General features: G+C 40.3%; 1 protein-coding gene and 1 non-coding gene across 2 annotated transcripts; both read left to right on the plus strand.

The window, feature by feature from the left end:
* Positions 1-3461: 3461 nt before the first annotated feature.
* LOC124155487 (adhesion G protein-coupled receptor L4-like) lies at positions 3462-19345 on the plus strand. The gene is made up of 6 exons (XM_046529330.1): positions 3462-3921; positions 11334-11497; positions 12809-13752; positions 14466-14828; positions 15767-15980; positions 16214-19345. The coding sequence occupies exons 2-6, from the start codon at positions 11386-11388 to the stop codon at positions 17479-17481; spliced, it is 2901 nt and encodes a 966-aa protein (XP_046385286.1). The 5' UTR covers positions 3462-3921; positions 11334-11385; the 3' UTR covers positions 17482-19345.
* Positions 9588-9660, plus strand: Trnaa-agc. The gene has a single exon. It is a non-coding gene; the product is annotated as a tRNA-Ala (tRNA).
* Positions 19346-20714: the final 1369 nt, after the last annotated feature.

Below are 20714 nucleotides of genomic sequence, written 5' to 3' on the forward strand. Positions count from 1 at the left end.
TATTCGAATAATACTATTCCCAGCTATTTCCAGAAAATTATTTGCGTTGTATCGTAAATTCGGTGCCTAATTGCTCACGAATATATCTCACTCTAGCGTGCCATTTAAGAGCGAAGGAAATCCTCGATGGGGAATTTCGAATATCCTTTTATAGCTGCTATGGAGTGGGTGATATCGCACCATGCTTTTGCCCTTGCATACAGTGTGGCCTTTTGCATTATTCACGCTGACGACAGCAACATGTATTTACAGAAATGGGGAAGATAGGAATGTGAATTCAACAATTTGTAATCAATAAAATAAGACAGCTATATAGCTTATATATTAAATATCTGTTATTTCCCTGACATAAGATGCTGATTGTGAGAGCGTCTTTATGGCCTCTTCACTAGGTCAGCGAGTATTCCTCTGAAGATTACTTCTCTACATAGCCAATAGTAAGGTGAAAAAGTGAGCGTATATTAAATGCGTGAGGGAATTTTGGCGATTTACGGACCTCCCACCCCCTCCGTGAGATATCGTGAGATTTGACTCGACCCCCTCCTTCTAATATCACGTGAGATTATTCCATATGTGTATTTTCAGTGTAAATACGTTGATATATGCTTCATTGCGTTGGATTTGTTATTAAAAAACAATTTGTTCAATTATTTTTGTTTAAGAGTAGTTAAGACTGGTATTTAAGATGACCATGATCACAATTTTAACTCTTTCTTGCAGAAAAAATTAAGTAATTATTGTCAGGATTAGTGAAAAATAAACTACGAGTGATAATTTCCACACTTTGATATCCGCTACCGACCATAATTTCGACATTCTGTGTCATATTTAAGGTCGGTAGTAGAATGCCAAAACCATAGTTGGTAATGGCGTTACCCCCCGCCCCCTCGCCCCCACGGGTGAGATCGGGTGAGAATCGGCCATCCTGAACGCCTCACATAATTAATTTATGGATGTCCCCAATTACTACATTTCCTTCGTCTTGCGGTGGAACCCTCTGATGACCATCAACAATGACTAGTTGAACGCGGTAAAAAATAATTTTTTTCTGGGAGTAGGAGGAGCAGTAGGATTGGCATATGCACACAGGAAACCACGGCCTTCTTCGAAACCATGTGACGACACGCTCACGGAAAGCGTTTGGGTTATTTGCAGAAGCATTTACGAAAGCATTCATTCTCTCCAAGATGAACCTGCCATCTAAAAGTAGGAAAACGGCCTCGCTCAAATCTCGCCATGATCACAAGTGGCCGAGCTTATGAGCCAAATGTGTCAATAGGGTGGTTTTCTATTATTTTTTTATTGCCTAAATCGAAAGATTATTACTCCTGGAGTACGTATTTCACGCTTTTAGATTTTTACATGCCGATATCTATTTTTCGCGATTAAATGAAAAGAGAAAATTTTCAAGCGCGCGAAAACGCGACGGCTAAGTATGAATGCTGGGAAAACCCCGCGTGATGTCATTCTGGTTCCCGCCACCGCCGTGTGAGGTGACCTTGGGGCGAGGACGTGTGCGCCACTACGATGCAGGCTGCTAGCAGGTGGCAGAGTACCATGCTAGCTGGTAGCGCTTGGCTTATATAAGGATTATTAATACCTTATTAAACGAGGAAAACTTTCCGACCTTAGCCAGTTTCAATAGGTGATTATTAAGACATGTTTCCCTGAGCTCTGTGCCTCATGCATGCATGGGTAACCTCAGACGATGTAAAACTCCTATCTACTCTCATAGCATCTATGTCCCTGTGACGTAACGTGGAGTGGCATCGCATGGGCCCCAATCTGGCCTTTTTCAAATGAGGATAAAATTGACCATTGCCATTCGTCTAAACCGGTATTTTAAAACCAAATAATTTGTAAATTATGAATACACTAATGGTGGGTAACGAATCGCAATCAATGCCTTTCGTTTTATTTGATGAAGGAAACCCTATTCTACAATTAAACAAGTCATGCCTCTATCTTTAGTAAAGTTATTCCATTTATCGCCCCTTTGTTGCATCCTAAAAGTCTATATAATAGTTTGTTAGAACTGCGTAGGTGTCTCATTAATTTTTTTCAGCGGAAATACGCTAGTGACTTAATATAAAAATATATGACAATTATTACCATTCCAACTAGTCCCAGCCATTAACCAGTCCAATCGTTAATTGGACGATCGTGTTAAATTATATATTCGGCGAAAGGTAGAGTATGATTAATTTTAAAAAGAGCGTAGTTGCATGTAACCAGATCCTATTGAAAGACATTACTTTTTTCTGAGTGATAACATACATTAGAAATAGTAATCTCAGAGAACTTTTTGTTTACCTGACCATCGAGTCAGTAGACCCAAAATGATTAAATATCTAACAGTGATTATTACGCGGCACCCAGGTTTTCGACTTATGTGACTTTTTATTGCTGATGTAATTATTCGCTTTTGAGTGATAAACTCTTACTTTCTATTTTACTTCTGCTCTAATCTGCGAAGCACATGAAGTATTTTCCTAATCAGAGCAGAAAATAGAGAGGGAACATCTCTGTCATGTCTTTTTGTGTTCGTAAACAGTGGTGGATGATTTTAACATGCAGAGAGGGACAAAAAAAATCGAAAATATCTCATTAAAAAAATGCCGCAGCTGTTTCACGAGAACAGAGTAAATTTTTCGCAATCAGATAAATTTCATATTGATCAAAATAATATCGTACGTGCGCGGAAATTGTTGTTTGCTTTTTTTATAGTTCTCAATATTTGTGTTCCTCCAACTATTAAGTTGATAGAGAAAATAAAATAAACTCGAGATATCAAATTCCGTCGCGTTGGAATCAATAGGAAACTTTGAAAGAAGAAGGAGCTGTTGAAATAAAAATGAAGTCTTAGGAAAAACGTTATTAGCATGAATGTTATTTAATAAATATCTTCACGCCCTTGTTTACCCTCGAGCACGCTGGACGAAGCAGTTGAGGCTAATTTTAAAACATTATTTTTTGGATTTCTATTCCAATCAATGAAATTTCCACCACTGCCTTTATCACCATTATTTCTTAAATTGGATTTCGCGGCTGAATCCGCAATGATTTTAGGGACTCTGAGGATAAGGAAAAAATGCGAGCCCGCTTGGTCAAAAGTACTATCCCACAAATTTTTCGATAAAAGTACACACCCACAAGACACTCACTTCAACGACTTACAACACACAAGTGGCATCTTTTGGCGAAATCATTCCCGGATCAGCAAACCTATTTTCTGAGAAACGTTGATTTATCCTCCTTCGCGTAAACACTTTTCGTCTCAAAACCCTCTTAGCTTACACTGAGAGCGAAGAAAATGGAAACAAAAATCTTATTTTTTTCAGTATGCTTTCCCCTTCTTCCACGGAAAGACGCGGTCACGTGGTGGCGTGTAACATCCGCAGATCTCCCCTCGTATGTGCATTTTTTTTTGCTCCAAGCTGTTGTTTGGACTCGTAGGCAGATCGTCTGTTAAGAGTCCGGCTCCGCCAGAAGCAAACGCTTTCGTATGTGTCGAGAGAAATCTCTTGGAGTCCGTAAGGCCTTCTCGCTGATCTGAAAAATCTAAAGAGTGCATAAAAACGAAATGTGAACAAGTGATACCCTAAAGTATAGTATTTTGTTTCGTGCAACAATTTAGCGCCCGCGGAAACCTCGCAAGTTCTTTTCTAAACGATTAACAGCATGCAAAAATGTAGTCACCATCGCTACGTGACTACGTCTGGAATAACGTGATAGTGTGACGTGACCTACAAGCCATCAAAAGAAAAAGAGCCAATCCCAAACCATCACGGGGCACTCTGTTCACCTGTCAGCTCCTTAAGGACAAGCGACATCTCTCTGGAAACTAAGACGTTTAATTTTCATCGCTGTTGTCAAGATAAAAAGTGATCTTCGAGTAAACAATTTATAGTTGGCGGACAAGTAAGTCATACCTTCCTTGCTCTGTTTCTGAAAACTTAAGTGGTTTGCAAACCGTCATCATAATTGATTCTACAGAAGATTAATTTTCGCTTGTCAAAAGCAACCTCTAATATCCACTCTTCTTAAGTAAAGTGCTTCATCTGGCAGATACATTATTGCTCCAAATTAATTCATGCATGCGGGAAAATGGCATTTGTGTTGCAATTTTTATAATTTCAAAGCTAAAGAAACTCTCGGATACGCTCGTCAGTAAAATTTCAAAGTTTCAAACATTTTCCGTGGATTAAACAAAAATGCTAACCCATCATACGCAACATTTACCAGAGAAGAGGGCAGTAAAAAGTGGTACGATAAAAATTTTAGTGATTTTACACTACAGTGACTTTTAGTGACTTTTCAAGCCGTCCAATACTAGCGAAAACCGTACGTGTGATTTTGTTATTGATACTGCCGTAGAATTATTTTTCTTCGGGGACTATCTCCCGCGCTACCCATAAAATTGAAAGTCATGCCTGCATGATTGGGTGGAAACTCTATCAAAAGAAAATGCGGAAGTGCGAATAATTTATGCCGTAGCCATCAGAATTGAGAGTTCACCACAGTATTGAAGAGATCGAAATAAAATTTTTATACAAACTGCGAAAAAGAAAATTCGTTCATTACCAGCTTATTTTATGCAAGTCTAACATGTTCACTTGTCCAATTGCTACCTACACGTTGGCGGTTTGTTTTAGGATATAGTCTACGTAGAGAATCATAATTTTTTGAAAAATTCATTCTCATTCATTAGTTCATAAGTCAAGATACACACTTGGGAAATATGAATAATAGGAATGTAAGGTAATAATTTCTAACTAACTCATGAGTAAAACTTTTTTTAGTAAGTACTTACATTTCCTTACACTTCCTTCCCAGTACTTTTTCTTTTCTTTGCCAATGAATGCTCGTCTCAAAAGCATGACTCATCAAGTTACTCAAGGAATAATTAAAAAAGGATAGAAATATGTAATATTCTCCTTGAATTACATAGTAATCATTATTCATCCCCATTTCACAAAAAGGCGAACATAATGAGCAAATACTACAAATACTTGTACATAGTCTTCTGGCATTATTGGTGGATATTTTGCTTATGCGATAAGTCCGTTTTCTGGATATATTTCGTTTTTAGAATTAATCTGGTCGGAACTATTATCCCACGCAGGCACGAAGCCAGGGGTAGAGCTTTGGGGGTTTAGGCCCCACCGACATTGTTTCCCTTGTGGCGACTACCCGCGAGGCATGTACTAAGGAGACCACTAGACCATAGGCATCTGTCCGCTTATACTCAATTTTTCGATACCGTGACATTTCATAATTTCCTCCCAATAACAGACGATGAATGTAATTTTCAGCTATGTGCAAACGGAATATGTAGCCAACTGGTTTTCTGATGCGTGCGGAAATATCAGCATAGGAAATCACGATAGTACCATACCACCCCCGAAGCAAATTTTTAGCAACTTACTTTTTATTTTATTTTTAAAAATCAACTTAACCGCCCCGAATAGAGGGCATTTAAAGCCTTTATCACGGGGAAATTAAATAATAACCCACGCATTGGATATGGGCAACCTACCTAGGCGGGATATTTAAATGAATATTAAAAACTTAACAATATGTAACTTTTGCGGAAGGAATTCCACTATCTATAATGTAGTCCTTTATTTGATCCATCTGCGTTTCTCAAATACTTCACCGAAATCCTTCGCGAGCATTTATAAAAAATTAACAACGATTTCCATAAAATTATTCTCACTCTCCACCGCCCTCCCATATTTCGCCAATTTTCCTGGTTTACACTTCTTTAAAAAATTAAGCCATTGCGATGAAATTTTCAAGGAGTACCGAGAACACCCGTGCCGGTGCTCACCTGGATATAGAATATAAAAATTATACAACATATTGATTTAACTTAAGTTACTATGGAATAATTTTCATTTGTAATATATAAGTAATTATTGTTGAGGGTAAACTCTATGCACCCAGAAATTGTATTATGTGAGTTAAGTTTCAAACAGTTATTATGTCGGGAATGAAGACTGGTCGAGTGAGAGTGTAGAATCCTCTAAAAATCTGTTTTTCTATGCATAGAAAATATATTGGCTGTATCTAAAAATACTTACGTCGTCGAGTCAAAGACAATCCAAATTTTCTTGGTATATTTGATTCATTGAAAAAATAAAATGTGAGCGCATTATATCCTTAGTAACGCATAAGTCATCGCGGTAACTGAAGTCGGAATTCGTCAGTTGTGTGAAAACCACAGTCTGCTCAAGCTATTGCATAGTAATAATATAGAAATGCATTTGTTGAATTAAATGTATCCCGCATGTGAAAACACCAATATCGGTGTGGCATTAGGAGGAGGCGATCGACTGCTGAGGTTATTTGCGCCATGAGGGAAGGATAGGTGGAGAGAAACCTGGCGCATTTATTAGCCTGCTCTTAACGAAAGACGGCATGGGGACCACTGCTTAACGTCCCATTCGACGGGCAAAGTATTGTAGTCGAAGTTCCGTCCACAAAGCAGTGAAGTAGGGTTCGGGCAATCGCTGAAAAATATCCATCGAGAGGATTTGAAACCGGGCTCACGGGGTGATAATCGAACACTAGAGCCACCATAGAAACCCAAATCCCAAACTCAATATAATAACGGGAAGGACTAAAAGATAGAATTAAGGTTTTGTTATGATTTGAGTAGTCGCCTCCTAAAGCCTGAATCACACGATAATTTTTTTCGTCCCTTCAAAGCGATTGCTTCATTGATGGCGGACAAATGACTGTTTCACGCTGTATGCTTCCGCGATGGTTCCAGGGATGGAATCCCTATCCCTTTTTCCATCACCCTAGTACAGTCTTTCAGCCAATCAGGACGCGCGACCGTTAACAGCGATTGAAACGCCAGGTTTGGCATTTAATTGAACGACAGTTGTAATTACGGAAAGTGACGGTGTATGCGATGGAAAACAGGACAGTGGGAATGACCGTGTGATTCAGAAAATGATAGATCGAGCGATCACTCTTTCGGTCCTTGTAAACATATTCCTACAGCTATCATTCTTAGGGACGGAAAAATGATGGTGAGATTCAGGCTTAAGATGTCAGTTGAACATTAGTCATGAAAAACTGGCTCTTCACCTGGCGTCATTCGCAGTCACGCACACTGCGAAACCTTGTGTTGTCCCTGGTTCCTGGTAATTAGCGAGCGTGAAAAACCGCGAGACATGATGACAGCGGCGTGTTTTGCGCAGACTGACGGAAGCGTCTTTGCGCACGCATCCGAGGAACCACGAGGAATTTGACCGCGACTTCCACCTAACCGCCGTCCGCGAAATCTTCCCGCGTGGGGCGATTACTTCTCTCGCGGGGTGCGGTCCCGTCCTTTCCCGGGAAGAACTTGGACCCGCGAGCGGCTTCGCAGTATTAATTAGCTAGACGCTGTGGCGAAGGGTCTTCCCGGCAAAATCAGAATATCCCCAGATCAATCATTTACATCTGCATACTCCCCCGCCTCTGTAGGTGATAGGCGGAGGTTGTTAGGACAACGGCCGTTTACAAATAAAAAATAAATTCTCAAACGAAGTTTCACCCTAGCATTTATTAAGTCCTACATTGTTCCTGGGAAACATGAATTCCCACATCTATCCGTTCGGAAAAATATCTATCTTAAATTATCGTTTTTCTCTGACCTAGAACTCTAATACGATTCTCTCCGTGTCGCTCTGAAAAATATCTATTCCCAATTGCACAAGCAATCTAATTGTAAGCCTAAAGCGTAGTCTCCGAGTCTAGAGACTTTCAGCCTTATTCGTTTGACATCTGTGTAAAGTTTTCTGTACGCCCGTAGCAGCATTTGAGGAATCACGTAGCTTTCCTTTCTATATTATTAATAATTAAGTATGCCTTCGCTGTTGCTTCTGATTAAGTGATTAAGCTGATTAAGTGCTTGCTGCATATTGAAGGTGTGGCCGGACGAGTGCGAAATAGCTCCTCTCTTTTACTTTTTCATCCAAAAATCTTCCTACAAAACCCTTGACTACTCCTGACTTCTTCGCAGGGCTTGGCCACAAGTATTTATTCTATGCGTTCCCCACGATAGTTTCGAAGTTATCATAACTTCAACATATTTCACTCCATCTGTTGTCTTTATGTTGACCTCATCCACAACACATATACATTAGGATAGTTGGATGACCTAAACCAGAAATGTACCGCCGTGCATTTGCTCAGATTAAGTTCTATTCCCCACTCTTAAAATGAATTCTGTGGAATAAAATCCGCTGAGGTATCAAACCACGGCATGGATTTGATTTCTTTAGTTCTGAAACAGCTCAAACAAATGTTGACGAAAGGCCGAATGTAGAAACTGACAATTCTTACTATGATATATGTTATTGATAATGCGCGTCATTCCTACTCAACCGCCTGGGCGTACCCAGCGAGGGGCAGGGGGGCAGCTGCCCCCCCCCCCCCAGAAGCAAAAATCGCAAAAGTCTTTATGCAAAATCAGTACTGAATTGAAACGAAAGCATTCAACAAATTTTATTTAAACTCACGAAAAATGATACATATTAGTGTAAGATATGTAACTAAAATAAAACTATTTTTTCAATGGAATAATCTCATAAACTAATGTCACAACTTGGTTTGCCCCCCTCCCCTAGACCATGGCTTGCCCCCCCCCTTGTTATGATCCTGGGTACGCCCTTGCTCGACCGGTCTTTTTTCGCGATATAGTACTCGAGAAAATATTACGCCATTACCTCAAAATTTTGAGGGCGTATTTTTTTATCAAATTCAAGCAAACATATGCATTCAATGCATTATTACAATAGTTTATTATGATAGATTATTGCAATAGTTCTCCTAAACCCTAGTTTTCCCTCTCCTACTTCTCACTCCTTTCCCTTCTCGACGGTCAAACTATTGCGTTCTCATTTCTTCTGTCATATTTCACTGACGACGGAGATGCCTGATGACTCATACTTGTCCTAGAACTCAACGGAAGTCCAGGGATATCAGAGAGCAGGGAAGGAATATAAAAAAATTCACAAAAAGTATTGTGCGAGTCGTTCGAGGCAATGCGGAAAATAGCGTATGTAACTCGTCTAGATAAGGTGTGGCTCCTTGTCTTGCATACACACTCACTCTTCGGCTAAAAAACATAACATCATCACCTGGGTATTGCATCCCATCTCCGGAATGGCTGGCGAGTCTTCTAAAGGTCCATTTTTTTAGCTCGTGCACGCCTGGCGAGAGTTCCCATTGCCTCAAAAGTGGTGGTCGGTGGCGTTCGGGTAAGAAAATGTAAGCGTTATTGAATTTATGAAAAGAAATAAATATTTATCATTTCACAATTGATTAGTTATTGCCATTAAGGTTATTCTGGAGATCACAATTATTTGATTTCATGTATTTCAATATTTTTTTACTTTTTATTCATTTGTCGACATTGTCAGAATATGTTGCTCTAAAAATACAGGCAAAGATAAATATAATTTCTTTCAGCCAAAGTTAATCATCAAATCATATCTAAGAAAAGGAATCGAGTTTGAATGCCTGTGAAATTACACCTTCTAGAGAATAAAGAATCATCCTCTAAAGTAATCAACTTCATGCATAAAGGGGACGTAGCTCACATGGTAGAGCGCTCGCTTAGCATGCGAGAGGTACCAGGATCGATACCTGGCGTCTCCAACATTTTATCTCCTTCATTGTGGTAGAAAAATGTATTGGGTTATCATTTACCTTTTGATCGGGAAACCAAATTGTGAGTTGGTGTGTAATTAAGCGTGAAGTACTGCGCAACATGTTTCATTCCCAGACCATCGAAATGTTTCCACCGCGTACCACATGACACGTTTTGTGCTCGTTATGCAAGTAATTATTATTTTTAGTAATAATCCTGTTTTTATAAATCAGGTTTACTTGTGAATCTAGTTAAAGAAATTCCATATTTCAAGTGCCCTCTGTTGATCGGAGGTCTCAGTGGCTCACATTATCCGGAAACATTTTGGAAATCAACTTGCGGATGAAACATTTTAAAGTTTTTTAAATCTTGAGATCAACACATGAAAATAAAATTTTAAGGGCTTATGTTGCATTTCGCTCTGCTAAAAAGAGAGTGTAGCTGCATATGAATCGATGAAAAATACCACGTCGTACGCGGAATTTACAGACGACAAGCGTTCCTCTTTACTGAAACACATGAATCCGCAATTAGTTTTGTGGCAGATTCAATTTAAACTGTACCAGTTCTTAGTGCACCAGCAATATATTAGAACCTCACATTATCACCAGATCCGACGGAAACGATAAATTAAGAGAGATATTTCGCCGAACAGATAAGTATGGGAATTGGTTTTTCACCTAGCAATCAAAGGACGTTAATTAATGGAACGGTGGAACTTTTTTACAGCATTTCATTTTTACATGTAAACGGCTGGGAGTCAGAGCCAAAATTCTTTATATTTTTCTAAATTATTCTAAAAATTTTACTTTTTCTCTGGGACCATAGGTTTGAGACCTTTATAGCCTCCGCATGAACATGGTCACGATCAGAATATCAGATTGATAGAAAATACTTGCGCAAGAATTACCGTTATGTATTACAGTATCCCAATACAACATAACCTAAGTAGACATAGTTTTAGTATGCATGGCAGTGTTATTAAATATCGCATGAAAGATGGAAAACCTCATAGATCTGAATACTTGATGTTCTCACATCAACGCGTCGAAAATATATCGCACACGCAAATAATCATAATATCACGACACGGCTATTTCGGTTGATCATTCATTACTACCGAATGATTCCCGAATTCCCTTCAGTTTCTTCCACAGGATTTTCTCTAATGTAAAAATATTCAAATTGATCTAGGGGTCACAAAAGAGAGGGTAAGTAATTAACACGAGGCCACAGTAGATTTGTCTAAGCCTCAAAACAGAGCGCTAAGATTTTCTCTTGCGCTAAGCTCTTGGATTTCCTGACTACAGTCAGAATGAATACAGTTATACTGTGGGATGACAGCTCTCCAGTGTTTTTAAAACTATACTGTTATTCGTTTTCTCGAAAAAATGAAATCACCCAGTATTTAAATACCGGGTTTGTTATTAATCACCGGTTCTTTAATTTTTTCAGAAAATGTTTTACAATAAAAACTTCGCGCGAGAATTACAATTTTGCCCCAATACAACATAACCTAAGTACATGTACTAGAAGCCCGCATGTCAGTGTAATTTTCTGTCTCATAAAAATGGAAAACCCCATAGATTTAAACTCGAACTGAATTCGAAACCTTTACTTTTAAATGCCATAGATTACACTGCGTCGACTATGTTACATAACTCTACACCTTCCTTTCCAGCTTTCTATCGGGCATCGCCTGAACGGAATATTTCTTGAACGAGGAATAAAGGATGGGATTGAGGTCACAACGAATCGCACGCTTCCCAGCACCGGGAAGTGTGCTGGTGATCTTGGCCTTGACATCGATGGTGACTGACTCCACCCACTCCCTTTTTTTGACAGGTCTGTGACATCCAGCCCCTCTAACGGTGTCAAGCCAAAAGAAAACATTATGCAATTTTCTAAAGAAGCGCTAAGATCTGGATGGTGATAAAATTTGAGCATTTGACCAGTACCGGTCATTGTAAATGAAATTGATTTACATAAATTACGAGAATGCTCTGAAAAATACTTTAAAATGTTATGATTTTATCCTAAATTGAACCACGCACATAAAGCGAATTTCTGGATCAATTTTTAATTTTTCCTTTGTACCCATTAAAATTTGCATGATTCAGATGTCTGGTTAAAGGATTCTTTTCCAGTGAATAACCACGTTGGGCAGCGGTTGTTTTTACCAAGACAATCAATACATGTTAAAGATTTAATAAATCCATTCCGGATGTTTTGTTTTAGACTTGGGATAGAAAACTGGGATTGCGGGAAAAAATAATTATGATTTTGTATGCATTATATTATTACTAATTCAAGTGCCTCATCTCTCACTTTTTCCGAGTAAATAATTGAAAAATCTGAGTCGAGTTTATGCATAATCTGATAGGTATATCATGCAAAAAACACAAATGGTCTCTGGTGCCAAAAGGGTACTTAGGGTCGTCTCATGTTCGTAGAGCTAGCGGCATCCCTGGCCTCTATATAGACAACTGCCCTAGGTCAAAATGATCTCATGAAAACTTTTATTCTAACATGAGTTTTAATTGGATTGACATCGCCATAGGATATGGAGCCTTATAAAACTTTCGAAGTATATTTTTCTCATCTTGAAGGCATTATGCAAAAAAGGGAGAAACTGAAACATTTATCATAGAAATGACTGCTCGCTATGATAATTAACTTTGCTACGTATTTAAAAATCATATTTCGTACACCCTCTCACATAAACCCCTGATGAGGCAAGCACTATCAGTAAACATATTGTAAAAGAATATTTCGTCATAACTTCATTAAGTCCAGTAGATTACGACTTCGAAGAAATAAAACTGGTAAGTCCTCTTGTGTTCTAATTTGAGACTCAAATTTCTGGAAAGGCTCAATTGCATAATATAATTCACTTTTCTATGTTTTGAAATTCTATAAACGACGGTGATTATATGATCAAATTGGCTTAAGAAAAAATGTACTTCGGTGACGACGAAATTGTCAAAAACGACGGTCTATAAACATACAGTTTGGAAGGAATGACATGAAGTTAATCTTCGAAGTCCCTTATTGATGGGGACTTCAAAAATCGAAATTATTAGCACATCAGAATCATGCGTGAACTACCCAAAAATTTGTTACTGAGTCAGATTTACCTTTTATTCATTCATAAAGGCTCCGCTACTTCACCATTCACCGAACTGAGACAGCCCAGGATACAGCTCGTTCACACCAGAGGCGATCAAGGTGCGTTACTCTACCTCTACAACGTTCCTGAGATCCGCCCAGACAACATCCCAGTCCGATGCAGCGTGGCTCAGGGCACCTGGAAGATGACCAGTCGAGGTGAATGGGTACAGCAGAAAGATGTCAAGCTCTACGCCCCTTCACGCCCTTCAATATGGCGACCTCCGGGACTAGCTGAAGACAGCTTACAGACCAGGACCGAGGTGAAGGTGTCCTACGAGTTTGAAGGCTTGTTGCAGTGCACCTACATTCCCATGAACTTGACCTCGAATACCATGATCCTGAGGTTCGAGAACACGTCGAGCGTCGTGGTCGGCCTAACCCTTTCTTCCCTGAACGAGATCTACGACACCTTGGAAGATTTCAGCTACAGATCGAATCACACCATAACGGCGAATTTACTTTCGAAGTCGATGACGAAAGGCGAGGTGAAAGTTGTGGCCAGAATCACGTATCGACACGGAGAGGTAGAAGTCGACGACAGGTTCGTCCTGGAGTCCGTCAGGAACCTCACCCTCTCGGTGGTCTGGGAGAAAAACGTGACCGTGCAGTACGTGAGGAGCACGCGCTACTGTCAACCTCTGGAGGAAGGTAGGTTCTCGTGGCCGAGGACTGGTGCTGGTCGTTCGGCGGTTCCCATGAATCCGTGCGTGGGGACAGACGGCGTACCGGGACCCCAGAGGGAGTGCAAGGGTGACTTCTTCCATGGCGTTTACTGGGGAGAGGCGTGGAGTGAGCCCACGGAACCTTGCCCAAAACCAGACGGGCGAACGGAGGTGATACAGGATATCGTTCGCTCGGCTCACGAGGAAGGGTCAATGGAGAAGTTGCGAAGTGAAGTGGCATCGGGTCCACCTCTTGCATCCAGTGAGGTAAGACTTCCTAATCATATCCCTCCCTTCGGTTTTTCGTAAATTCCAAAGTTTGTATAACTCACTCTCAGTGATTCACCCAGTAAAGCTCACCCCAGACTAAACTACAGGCTTGTGAATGTTAAAAATTCATGTTAGGGTTGCCAGTTTTATTCCCAGGGGCACCTCGCACTTAGAGGATTTTTGATTGGGATGTCCGAAGGCCTCTCCAGGGGTATGCATGCATAACTACAGTGGGTTAATTCAGGCTAAAATTACCATTCAAGTCGATATCTCACAAAAATTACATCGACCTGCTAATTTCCCTACTGCGTACCTATTATCTGTATTTCAATGATTCTCAGTCATCAAGGCCACCGAAAACTGATGGCTTCTGAACGAAAAACGGAAAAATATAAAATTTTAGAGACTCTCTTACTTTATGGAATACTTTTTCCATAATATTTCTGGTATTTATATTTCTGAAGTGCTCCACATATTTTCATTTCGGTACCATTTTTCAGCCAAAAGGCAATCATAATATACTATTACGAAATTATAATACCAACCAATGAGGAAACTATGATAATCATCGTCAGGTCGTCACTCAAAGATTCATCCTCTGGTGTTTTATTTAATCGTGATATCTTGTCAGATAAAGCGTTTAAATTTTAGTTCAAATAATATTAGAAAAGAAAACACGAAATGGTTCCAAAAAAAATTTCGCATTCCAGATAATCCTCGTGAGCCGCTTTTTGACAAATCTCGTGGAGAGCATCAGGAGGAACAAAAGCGACGTCACTCCGCCGGTTCAACGCGTTGCGGCCCTTACCGACGTCGTCAGTCGCGTCCTGGATTCGGAGAGGCAAGTGATCCAGGTGGCCGACGACGCCTCGGGCGTCTCCGAGGACCTACTGGATGCCGTCGACGTGCTGGTGTCCAAGGCCGCTGAGGGCACCATGCCCACCAACGTCTCCAGACCGCACTTCTCGGCGGCAACAGCTCCCATCGGCTCGGGTATCCTGGGCGTCGCAGCCATCCCCTCGGCCGACGGATCCCAACTCATTCACGTCTCGTGCGGAACGTCAGTGGAAGAGGTATGCAATGTTCAGGGCAGCCAAGCATCCGAATTTCACCACATATGTCCTGATTTCTTATGATCACGTGGTCGCTCGGCCGTCCATTTTGTACAACCCAATCGTCCGGTTTTATGCATATTAAACCCTTTAAAACCCAATGTTGCTTCTAAGTATAACATTTCGGCTCTATTTAGGAGATATCTAAACTAAATATTATTTTGTAGTGTACATTTTAATGGCGAAATATTTAGCTGCCAGGATAATTATCATTGAGAGTATAATTTTCAAGTTTTCAAAATGAAAAATCTTGAAATTTGATTTCTTCCAGAAACAGCTCTGGGTTAGAAAGGGTTAAAAGTTTGATACAAAATATGCCAAATTCGCGTTCCACTATATCTAATGTTAATTTTATGCTATGAATAATGTTAATTAATGAGATTAACACATAATTCATTGCAAACACAAGGCATCAGCTGTAATAGAATAGAAGAGCTCACTTATGGTGGGGTTGCCTTCCGATAAATTTACTTATATATAATTATTTAATATAAATGAATATATTGATGTAAATTGGGTGGAGAAAAATTATTTCACGAAATGTTAACGTTGTTATAGCTGATGCCGGTAGGAACCAAAATTACTGATGATGTTAACGTTGAAGACGCACCATTTTTAAACTACAGAAACTTTGCGCCAAGCTCTCCGATTGGCCGCGAGTTTGTCCTGTTGCCGGATGTTCTAGACAACTCGTGACTTCGAACGCTTTGCCTGTTTAAAAATGGTGCGTTTACGACCTAAATATCATAGTAATTCTGGTTCCTACTGGCATCAACTATCCAGGGTCCAAAGTTCGTGACATGATTTTTCTTCGCCCAGTACAACACTGTAGTTATGCATCGTTTTAATGTCATGGTTTCACGGGCTCCGATAACTTTTACTGGATTTTTACGTTGCAGGTCGTGAAGATGTCCCCGGCCGCAGCGGTCGTATTCATGGAGTGCCCCTCAGGCAGGCATGGAGTGGCCTCCACCATATTTGAGAACGACGCGTTGTTCGTGTCCAGGGCCAAGGAAGATCAGACGGTCGGACCCGTGATTGGATTCTCGCTTGTGGATGAAGAGGAAACGCCGACGCATGAAACGATGACGGTCCTAGTCCTCTTCACACTGGGTGAGTGGGGGATTAATCAATTAGTCCCATCAGCCGATTTCCACAGGACCCAGATATTTTGGAGAAATTAACGTATTCGTCGGTAATCACAACAAGCATATGGGACCAGAAAAAATATCAAAAATCCCCACTGTCAGAAAAAAAGACAAAGTTAGGCACACTATGTTATACTGCCTATTTACTGAACATATATATTTCCTTCAATCCTATTTTCCCTTATTCCTGTGTTCCAGAGAACGGGACCGAGGCGAACTGCTCGTTTTGGGACAAGGAGGAACGAGCATGGAGTGCTGGAGGCTGCGCTCCTTTCCCACAGTCGGAGCTGCCGGACAAAATGCGCGGTTGCCTATGCACGCATCTCACACACTTCGCGATGATCATCTCGACTGGCCCGTACGTAGTGGACGAGGTCGAGCAACCCAAAGGTTATCAGACGGAGGAAGACTGGTACGACGACTATGGACTCAAGTGGGAAGTCGTCGAGACCCAACTCAATCACACGACTTGGTCCGAAATTGAAGACAAGCACAAATGTCCTAGAAAAATCTACGATCTGGACGATTCGCTCGAGTTGCTCTCCCTGATATCATGCTGCGTCTCCCTTTTCTTCCTGGCGGGAATATTTCTAGTGGCAACCCTATACCCCAGCTGGCGCAGTGGCGCGGGGAGGAAACTCCAACTCCACCTATCGGCATCCCTGGCACTCCTCATGGCCGCTTACGTCATCGTGGCGACTCTACCGTCACCAGTGCTGCCAGGTTTCCCCACAGCCGTCTGCGTGGCCATGGGAGCTATCCTTCATTACTCCCTGCTTGCAGCCTTCTCCTGGACGTTGGTCGTGGCGATCCTGCAAGCTCTCAGACTGAGCCCTAGAAGCGTGCTGGACTCGCGAAGCCGGGCCGGAACCCATTTGGTCATGAAGTCAGCCGCATTCGGTTGGGGTATGCCTCTGATTCCCGTCGTGTTCAATCTGTCCACGGGAGCGGTCGATTCGTATCCAGTCCGGCCCTGTACGGCCATGTGCTACCCCCAAGGCATAGTATTTTACGCTACGGTACTCACTCCAGTTGCGCTGGCAATTGCAGTCAACGCCGTCGTGTTCGTGGTCATTATGAGGTACATGTTCTGCGTGGAAAAGGTCGGCATGAGAATCCACCACGGGGCTAAGGATCGGGTTCACCTTAGGCGCTTCCTGTTCACCGTGTTCCTCTTTGTCCTTCTGGGACTTAACTGGGCGGTTGGACTCCTCCTGGAGGTTTTCAAGTGGAGTGCGACTGCGCATCAATACATCGCCTACGTCTTCTGCTCCACTGCGACCTTACAAGGCACATCTCTGTTCTTCTTCTTCGTCGGGTGCGAGCGGAAGGTGAGCGGGAAGATTAGCGACGATCTGGCAAAGCTGAAGAGGAGGAGTTACGACGTGGCGTCTAGGTTTAGACGTATGAGGTCGATCAATTCGACCCTATCGGACAAGTTTTCCTCCACGCCCTCAACGCCATGATCGGTGAACTAGATGCGGTTTAGAGAATCAGTAAAAACAATCGCGGAGGTTGAACGAAATGACTGTGCACGTAAGAAAGCAGCACCATACAGAGAAGACAAGGCAAATTTTACTTTGCCACATATGTTGCTCAATAGAGGATACCCTTTTACGCAATGGCTTCGCTAAGGACCAGATTTACACCTGCAGCATAAGTAAAGTTCACTTGAAAGAGCAAGAAAGGAAATAAAAAAAGTTTATATGGTAATTTAGTTGAAGTTTAGGTTGAGGGGTTCCAAGCAAGGTTAGTGTCTCCAAATTCATCATGAAAATTCATGGAAATATGCTCTAACTTATGCCATATCATCGATCCTTTATCCCATTTTGAAGGTATGATGAAGAATTCCATGCCATGATTCCAAAGCCCTTAATAGAAGAAGAGACGCAGAGAGTTTCTGTGCTACAGTAGTACTCTCTGGGCTCGCAAGTCAATGGTTTCATAAACTTAATATATATTCCATACTAAGTTAAGTATGCATATATCTTTGTTTTTCTTGTAAATAGTGTCCATGAAACAATTAAACGAGAGAAATCTAGAGGAATATCTCGATAAAACTTCAAACAGAACGATGAAACATGTAAATGAATAAGAAGAGGATTTTCTATAAAAGAGAAGATTTTTTGGAAAATGTTCACATATGAAAAAATATCGCTGGCATCTTCCAAATTCTGGCCCCGTTATCGGGTCATCTTCCAACCTCCAGTCTACAGTTCCTGAATCACGCTCTCTCTCATGTGGAACGTAAATAACTCGCATACACCTTGATCTTCACGAGTGCTACATTTTCCAAGTAGCAAGAAATCAAGAAAAGGAAATTTGAATGAAAATATACATTATTACAAGGATAAAAACGTGGATCAAACAAGATAAACCAGTAAAATAAGATTAATTGGCACGTGTATTATTTGAGACCAAGTTATTTTAAATCACATGCCATATAACACGTAGCATAGCAAGTCATGTAGCATGTTTGAAGGTACTTTTAAGAGGAGTGAAAATAGTTGCCGGGAGTGCCTAGGTAGTTACTTCAGATATAAAGTGCTTTAAACGGTAGAACTTCATCCAGAAATGAACGGTTAGGAATTAACTTGTTGCATTGGGTACTTTTTTACTTTTATCCCCCCACAACGAGCGATTGACTGTGATATTATCCTATGAATAGTAAATTTTGTATAAGGTACTATACTATACCGATCGATAATGTGTTGAAGTGCAATGGTTTCTTACCAAGACATTTCCGCGGAATATAATAATTGGGAATTCAACTGACTATGAATACATATTTAGAAAAAGATCTTTGGCTAATGAGCCTGAATTTTGATCTCTTAGTTCAAAACTCTAATCTGTCATAAACCCAATTCGTGTGTGGAATCATACACATAAACGAGTGTTCCTAGTTCCAATTCGATATAAAATGAAAGAAATTCTCTCCTTCATACTTGACGAGTGATAAATTGATAATCGCTCAAGTGAGTTAACAATTGAGGGGCAAACGAGAATATCTTTTAAGTAAAACTGTTGCAATATCATGAATCGAAAATAGGCAATGAGGCCTTGTGATTCGAAGACCTGATGAATTCATGACTAATCTTACACACTGAATCATCTTGTGTGTACATTAGATGATGATGGGTGATGATTAGATGATACATTAGAACTTTATTCTACCTGATACAAGACTGAATATTTGAAAGTGTTTTTTTTTCAACTTGTGCTGGAAGGTTTCTGCACCTTTTAGAGAAATAAAATGTTTTGTTTTAGAATTCGGCCTGTTTCCAGCCGTTGTAGTAATTGACTAATCATAATAAATATGAAAAGTATAAATTTTATTTATTTACCTATGTTCATAGAATAATGAGAAGGTAATTACAGGTGTTACCCTAACCCAATAAATACCTTTAAAAATTACCTTAATGAGCGCTTGAGAAGAAAAAAGTATGAGAAGAAAAAAAGATATGCATTCTTCGAAACCTCAAATTCCCTAAAATGTCTGCATTCCCGAGGCACCTTCTGTGTGAAATGTCTTGTGCATTTTTAATGAGTGCATAAAATATTGGCAAACTTTTCAGTTCATCTTTTAGAAAATTTAAAACGTTCCTCCAATCTGCAAAAGTCAAAAACAATTATTTTTCTAATGAATTTCTTTTTAAGATAAATTTCACGTATTTGTTTTACCTTCACTGACGTTTCGCATAATATATCACACTTTCTCACAAAATATCACATTATATGCGTATGCTATTTTGGCACTTAAAATTACACAACTGATGGGTCGTTGGGGAGCTGTTTCGCTAAAACATATTGGCGGAGTAGAATGAGTTTGTTTTATAGCTGAATAGTTTTCTGCTGAAATTAATTTGTTTGGAGGGGGGACGTGTCCCCTCTGCCACCCGCGGCTACGCCACAGATGCGGGGGAAACAAGATTTCAAAATTTAAACGGTTTTGTGTGGGTACATTTTGAAATCACGGTACCCCCGTAACCAAAACGATTGAATTTACCGTTACACTGCGAAGAGGCCTCCAGCATAGAGGAAGTGAAAAAAATACGCGGTATTTACCGAGTACAGAAATTTATTTCTAATCAATGGTCCGCGAAGGCTTCAATAATTTAGTGTAAACAAAAAATATTTTTATATATTAAAAAATTAAGCCATAAGCATATAGTTAAAAATTTCCATCGAATTGATATTTCAGTTAAAGACACAGTCATTTTATGTATAATTTCCGTGACTAGGTTGCACCAATGAAGTCACTTGTCTGAGGAATGCTATTTTTTACCACTTGATAGACCCGATGTTTCTTGCTAGTATAGAAAGAATGATAATGAGAAAGGCAGATATGGAGGCCGGGAGGAAAGCTCGATCGACATTGGCCTGTTGGTATCATAAAAAGTGATATCGCACTCTCGTATATGAATGCATGCAATTACAAGGAGTTTTTATCTGCATGCGATCCACCCATCTGTTCATTTAATTGTCGCAGCAGGCTTCGTGAAACACTTCATCTAGGCTAAATTTCATACTAATTTTTCAGAATGAAAACACTGGGTTCCCGAAGTTGTTACTTACATAACTTGTTTACATAATTAGCGAGCAAATTTTAATATCTCTTTAATTTCGCGAGTACCTAATACCAAACCTTTGTGCCTAGGCGGCTTAGTTGCGCTTACGGGAGCCGCGGTGTTGTATGCAG

This window comes from Ischnura elegans, chromosome 3, assembly GCF_921293095.1.
Source record: "Ischnura elegans chromosome 3, ioIscEleg1.1, whole genome shotgun sequence".
Taxonomy (NCBI): Eukaryota; Metazoa; Arthropoda; class Insecta; order Odonata; family Coenagrionidae; genus Ischnura; species Ischnura elegans.

What these genes read in the sequence shown, in the direction of transcription:
- LOC124155487 (XM_046529330.1), top strand. Translation starts at nt 11,386, where the DNA reads ATGGGATTGAGGTCACAACGAATCGCACGCTTCCCAGCACCGGGAAGT. An exon ending in GCGGAACGTCAGTGGAAGAG is followed by an intron (nt 14,829 to 15,766) that starts GTATGCAATGTT and finishes TTTACGTTGCAG; the next exon opens with GTCGTGAAGATGTCCCCGGC. An exon ending in CCTAGTCCTCTTCACACTGG is followed by an intron (nt 15,981 to 16,213) that starts GTGAGTGGGGGA and finishes CCTGTGTTCCAG; the next exon opens with AGAACGGGACCGAGGCGAAC.